This window comes from Phyllostomus hastatus, unplaced genomic scaffold, assembly GCF_019186645.2.
Source record: "Phyllostomus hastatus isolate PE091 unplaced genomic scaffold, TTU_PhHast_1.1 phas_scaffold_11, whole genome shotgun sequence".
Lineage (NCBI taxonomy): Eukaryota > Metazoa > Chordata > Mammalia > Chiroptera > Phyllostomidae > Phyllostomus > Phyllostomus hastatus.
Window position 1 is genome coordinate 5,189,820 of NW_025334005.1, and position 6,738 is coordinate 5,196,557.

The 6,738-nt window shown below is 57.6% G+C and overlaps 1 protein-coding gene across 1 annotated transcript; it reads right to left on the reverse strand.

Moving 5' to 3' along the window:
- Positions 1-264: 264 nt before the first annotated feature.
- LOC123829286 (4F2 cell-surface antigen heavy chain-like) lies at positions 265-6,167 on the reverse strand. Its single transcript, XM_045854807.1, has 9 exons — positions 5,728-6,167; positions 5,259-5,432; positions 4,582-4,676; positions 2,485-2,553; positions 2,331-2,389; positions 2,003-2,183; positions 1,750-1,893; positions 848-931; positions 265-737 (listed from the first exon to the last, which is right to left on the reverse strand). Exons 1-9 carry the CDS (start codon positions 6,134-6,136, stop codon positions 303-305), a joined length of 1,650 nt encoding a protein of 549 aa, XP_045710763.1. The 5' UTR covers positions 6,137-6,167; the 3' UTR covers positions 265-302.
- Between the last annotated feature and the right edge of the window lie 571 nt (positions 6,168-6,738).

The following is a 6,738-nucleotide window of genomic DNA, read 5'->3' on the forward strand; positions in this document are numbered from 1 at the left end:
CTCTCTTTACCCTGCCTTCCCCTCTCTCTGTAAATCAATACATATTAAAAAAAAATAATAATAGCCCTGACTGGTGTGGCTCAGTGGATTGGATGCCAACCCACCAACCAAAGGGTTGCAAGTTTGAATCCCAGACTAGGTCACCTGCCTGGGTTGCAGCCAGGTCCCCAAGTAACGGGTGCACAAAAGGCAACCACACACTGAAGTCTCCCTCTTTTTCCCTCCCACCCCCTCTGTCTAAAAATTAAATCTTTAAATGAATAATAACTTAAAAAAATAAAAAATCTTTAATAATTAAAATTTTACAAAAGAGAGAGAAAGGACCCAGAGCCCCAACGTCCGGAGCAGCGGAGGGGAAGGGCTGGGGCCCCGGGCAGGCCACATCGGGGAAGGTGGAGCAGCAGCCCCTCGTGGGGCTTCAGGCTCAGGTGCTCCAGCTCCACACGGTCACCTTCCTTCCGGCCTGGCTGAGTGCTGAGCAGCAGCTCAGCCTCCGCAGGCAGGCTGACGCTGGCAGGCAGGCCCGAAGCCCCCAACCCGGCAGCTTGGGGCACATCCCCAAAGTTGAGCACAACCAGGAAACGCTTGTTCTGGTCCCACTGGCGCAGGTAGGAGAAGAGGTCCGGTCCCGAGGAGAGGACGTGGAAGTCTCCGTGCAGCAGGGCGCGTTCCTTACCCCGAAGATCGCTCAGGCGCCGGAACAGGGACAGGAGGGAGTCAGGGTCCCCACTCTGGCCCTGCAGACCAGGGAGACACAGCAGGAAGGGATGGAGAACTCCCCTGGGTGCAAAGCCCTAAGGGCCCCTGGGCGCCCCCTGGTGGCCAGGCCCCGCCACCACGCCCTTACCTGCACGGTCAGGTTGGAGCTCACAGGCCCTGAGGTGTTGGCTGAGCTGGATCCACCCCACAGCATCACTGGGGCCGTTGCTGGCTGCAGGGCAGGGACAGCAGGATGGGGGAAAGGGTGGGTCTGCGCCCCCTCAGTCCTCCTGCTCCTGTTACCCCGCACAGACGCGCACACTCTGCACTCCCTCCCATCTCCCACTGGACCAGCAGCAGGGGGAGCTCCCACCTCCAGTCCTGCACACACTGTCCCCTCAGCCGACAGGGGCTTCTCCCACACAGCCACAAGCTAGCCCTGTCACTTCCCTCCCCTCTCCACTCCACTGGCTCACAGGGCTTTCTGTGGCCACTCTTACAAAATATAACCCCTGGCCAGCCCTGACTGGACACCTGCTGGCTGGCTGAATTCACGGCCTCCAGTCCTCCGCGCCCCGCAGAGCCCTCCGTGCACGGCACGTGGGATTTCACTCAACAGAACGTGGTGGCATCGGGGAGTGACTGGTTCTGTAAGTATCAGCTCCGGTGTCACCACCAAACCCATGACTGGAGCCAGCAACTGCATCATGGTCGTCCCCTGTCACTGCACTCACTGCACACTCTCTCTCCCTGCCTGCTCTCCCACTGCGCCCCGAGTGCCTGCAGGGCGGAGCGCCCGCTGCACAATGAGTGGAAAGTGGGTGAGTGGGTGAGTGAGCGAGACAGGGAGTGGGGGCGACCACACAGAACACTGACCAGGGCCCAGACACTGTGTTTACAGTGAGACATCACTGAGTCCTAACTACCCTACATGAGATGCAGTCCCCGGGGAGAGGCGACAGGAGAAGTGACAAGCTAGCAAGGCCACACCACAGAACCTCCGGCCTGGATAAACATGACCTCCCCCCACGTGCTAGGGAGGCCAGATACCTGTCCGGGAAGGGCCGCTGCCTTCAGGCCAATCTCATCCCCGGAGCTGAACACAGGGGTCCCCGGCAGGGTGAAGAGCAGCAGGTGGTACAATCGGAGCAGATGGGCCGGCACAACAGAAGCCAGGAGCCCCGCCTGAGACAGCTGTGGGAACGGGCACACTGGTGAGCCCCAAAGCCCACGCTGCCCCTGTCTCCCAATACCCCGTCCCTCCACAGCACGGCCTGCCCCTCCCCCACTACTGTGTGCTCACACTCCAGCTGCACCAGCAATTGTCCGTGGCGTTCAGATACCGGGTGACCAGCTCTTCAATCTGATTCCCAGTGAAACCGGAGGCTGACAGGTACGAGCTGGTCAACAACAGGTCCCTGCTCACTCCCAACAGCCTCAGGATCTCCTCAAGACTAGACGACTCAGTCCCTGCAATCAGGAGCCTGCAGGGAGCACAGCAGGGGTCAGGGCTGGTGCTGGACAAGGAAGGAAGGATGGACTAGGAACTGCCCCCTCCCAGGGCCTAGCACTGCACTGAGGGGTTCCCACAATGGAGCCAAGGTGGCGCCGGGGGGCTGGCATTCATTCACCTGTCCTCACTGACGTTCTTGGTGATGTTGTGCCACTCGGCCAAGTACAACGGCGCGTCCTAGAACACACAAAGCAGAGTCAAGTTCTACGAGGCCCTGGAGAGTGCCCCTGCTCTCAACCAGGCTCTGCCTCTCACATGCAAAGGGAACTCACCCACAGACTCTCCACATCCCGAATCTGGACCCCATCCACGCCAGCCTGCAGCCAAAACTGCAGAGCATCCTGCAGCAAGGAGGGGCCAAAGGAACAGAGAAGGCATTACCACTGTCATGCAAAGGCGCAGAAAATTCCAGCCCACACGAAACCGTGCCTGCCATGCACTTCCCCCAGACCTTGGCAGAGCCCCTTACATGGAAGACCTGAACAGTCTCATGTTCCCACCACTGCTATAAAGGTGCAGCTCTTGGTCGGCAGCCATCATAACACACTGCTGATTGTCCTAGTGATATAGCATTTCTCTTCCCAACTCCTCCCCATTACGAATCATAAGGCTTCCCTTTCTTTCTTTTTTTTTTAAGATTTTATTTATTTATTTTTAGAGAGGGAAGGGGGGGAGAGAGAGAGAGAGAAACATCAATGTGCGGTTGCTGGGGGTTATGGCCTGCAACCCAGGCATGTACCCTGGCTGGGAATCGAACCTGGGACACTTTGGTTCCCAGCCCGCGCTCCATCCACTGAGCTATGCCAGCCAGGGCTAGGCTTCCCTTTCAACAACGGCGAAGGCCCAAGAGAAAAAGCGTGCTATTAAACATAATTTTATTTACTGCTTACCATGTGTGGAGCGCTGGTATACCCTGTTCAGAGATGAGAAACGTCTCAGAGAAGCAAAGAGGCAAGCCCAAGGCCCAGTCAGAGAGCAGCAGAGACGGGACTCAATATAGTCAAGATCCCCAGACAAACACACTGACGCCTCTCCCAGTGTCCTGATGCCTGGGGCTGCTGTAGAAGGCAGTGAGAGCACAGCCGAGAGAGAGAGAGAGAGAGACAGAGACAGAGAGAGACAGAGAGAGAGAGGGAGGGAGAGAGAGAAGTTTCCAGCACACCCCGGGGCAGCTGAGACGGAGGTCTGAACAGAAAGGCCAGCTCTGCAGAACAGGCCCAGGCCTGCAGCCCTGTCCTTTGTGGGGCACAGAACCCAGGCCCATGCCACTGCCTCGGTTTCCTCCTTTGTCCTTGCTCCATGTGCTCTTAGGGAGGACACCACTCTTCATACGGTTAACATGTGAAAACCTCTTGAATCAGTACCTATTAGTAATTTTTTTAAGATTTAGTGATTTACTTTTTAGAGAGGAGGAGGAGGAGGAGGGGAGAAACATCAATGTGCAAAAGAAACACTGATCAGTTGCGTCTCACACACCCCACCTGGGGACCTGGCCCACAACCCAGGTATGTGCCCTGACCAGACCTGAACTGGTGACCTTTTGTTGTCAGGACGGTGCTCAATACACTGAGCAAACCAGCCAGGGTGCCTTATTAATAACTTTTAAAGGGTCTTCTAGCAATGTGCTAACTCATGAAATGCATGACCCTGAGCGGCCTACGGAAATGCTGGCAAAATACAGAGCTCTGCCCCAGAATCGGGGCTGCCCGCACAGTGTCCACCTGCCTCCACCTCTGCTCCGCCCACTCGGAGCTGGTCAGTGTCGCAGAACCCAGACATTGGGAGCTTGAGTCACTCCCAGCCTGCTGGACACGGAGTTTCAGCCTGTACCTTCCAGGACGTCGGAGTAGAGAAATAAGGCCACTGGGGCCTCAAATCCCATCACACAGAGACCTCTGAACCTTGGTGTCCTCACTGACAGTTGCTCAGCACACAGAGGACAACATATATACAATGCTGGCATGGTCTCACACACACAGGAAGACCCCAGGACTTAGGATTCCAGACTGGGCTGTACTTCAAAAACACATCAAACAGGAGCTGGGAACAAGAAATGGGAAACAACTGGACAGATTTCCACTCACAAAGGGTTCCTCTCCCAAAGAAAAGAAACCCAGGTTAACATCTGAGACGCTCTCTTCCTGCCGAGGTCATCTTCACAGACTCAAAGTAGCAGAAAAACGAGCGGTAAAAAAGGAACAAGCAACAGCAGGGGCCCCAGCCTGGCTGGTGTGGAGGTGCCCCCGCCTGGCCCCAGCAGGAAGGGCCCCGAGCTGGGCAGGGCCAGGTGCACAGGGCTTGCTGTGGAAGGACCCACTCAGCCCCAGGCCCCCTCCTGCTCCCCCGGCCATCAGCACCAGCACACTCACCCTCATCTTGGTGGCCACAGTGGCACTCTGACTGGGAAGGAACCAGGACTGCTGGCCCCTGTAGTTGGGAGTGAGGTCCAGGATGACCCGGAGGCCTAGAACAGTGCAGGAGGAGACAGCTGTGAGGAAGACTGTGGGCTGAGGGGGAGGGAGGGAACCCACACATACAAGTCAGACCACTGCCTTCGCTTTCCTTGCTGCAGAAGCTTAGGGTTGGACCCTGATGGACCTCAGTCCATTGAAACAGAGCAAGGAGGGGCCTTGAAATCTCTCAGGGCAGAGGGTCAAGGGTGTTCATAGAAAGGCCCAGCTGTGGGGCCCTGCACACCCCACCCCAAAGTGAGTCCTTTGAAAGTGAGACAAGAGTTCATGTCCATTTGCTTTCCCCAAAGGGTCCACTCTCTGCAGGTTTAATGACCACCGGCTCACTACAAGCCCACACTCAGAACTACGGGCACGGGAGCCCACAGTGAAATGACTGCACAGCCCAGTCCAAGGTCTCCGAACCACCTGGAGAATCCACTTCTGTCTGAAGCCTAACAAGGCTGCTCTGCTCCTGCCCAGGGGAAGCTGAGAGCCAGTCCCAGGCCACCCACACAAAAACGCTATCCTGACCTCCTCTGTCCTGGAGACCAGGCCCTTCCCAGCTGCTCCCTTGCCCACTGCAGGGCCCTCACCCTTTTTCTTGGCCGACTGCAGGAGAGTGTCGAAATCTTCCTTGGAGCCAAGGGTGGGGTCGATCTGTCCCAAGTTGGTCCCATCGATGTCATCTTTCTGGTTCTTGTGAATTGGGCCCAGCACTAAGCCCTTCACCTTGAGGGAGCTCAGGTAAGGCACATGCTCTTTCAGGCCTGAAAAGGAGAAGAGGCAGAAAACTAGGCGATCCTAGAGGCCGGTGGTTTCCCCGCCCCCGGACTAAGTGGGAAGGATGAGGTTGGATCTCAGATCTCGAGTCTGAGGAGCAGATGATGGCTCAACGCGTGGGTTCGTAAACAGGCTGTGATTGGCTCTAACAGCTGCCGGAAGAGGGTGGAGCTACGTCAGGGGAGGCGGCAGAGGCTATTGGAATATCGCCTCCTAAAGTTCTGATCGGGGTCAGGGCCCGAATGGCGGCCGGATGCGGGTACATGGGTACTCGGCACTCACCAGCTAGGTCGCCAGAGACCTGGCCCTGGAATGCCTGAAGGTCGCCGATGCGGTACAGGGCGCCGGTGTGGCACAAACTCTGCTCCGGCAGCGTGCGGCAGGGCGGTGCCTGCACGATAATGACGACGGCTCGGGCTAGCACGCCCAGCCAGCCAACACAGAAGACCAGCAGCAGCGCCCAGCGAGTGCGCACCCAGCTGGGACTGTCTGCCACTTTTAGCAGCTCTTCTTTAGACAGGCCCGTGAACTTGGCTGTCCCCGCCTCCGTTTCCTCGTTGGCCACCTTGATCTTCACTGGACCGTTCTTCTCAGTGCCGCTGGCCGCCCCGGATGCCGCGTTCATCGGCTGCGTCTCGGCTTCCAGTTCGCTGAGCTCCACTTCTGGGTCCACCTTGGTGTCCTGGCCCATGGTGCCTGCGGAACCGGCGACAAGACTGCTGGATGCCTATCTTGTCCTTCTATCCCCAGAAGCGCCCCCTTGCAATTTGAAATATTCCCAGCAGCTGCGCAAATTTGTACTCCGTGGGTGGAGCGATCAGGCGCCTCGCCCCGCCCCAGCCCTCGCCTTAAAGTGGAAGGTACCCGATCGGTTTTTCTCGAAAGCTGGGGCGCAGGCCAGGGGGGCGGGGGGGGCCGGTAGACGGGTAATAGTGTCCAGATTCGTGCGTGGGCCAATTCCTCATCTCGAGCCCGTTGGGAAGCTACTCCTAAGGTTCCTTCAACCCGAATGATAAGATGCCATTTTGGCACGGAGCCACCTTCAGGTGGGCAGAAGCCGTGATGTTTCCCCACGCCCTGGGTCGCCTGCGGTTCACTCCAGCCACTGGAAGATGGGCACAGAAACGGGACATCCGGCACTCTGGAGTTCCTAAGGCCCCCTCTCCGAACCCATACTGCGTGCTGCTGACTATCCCCACACCATCACCCTATTTTCCCCGGCCCCGGTCTCAGGCCTCTGCCTGCCTACTCTTCCCAACTTCGCAGGCCACTTGCGGCTCAGACCCAGCCAAA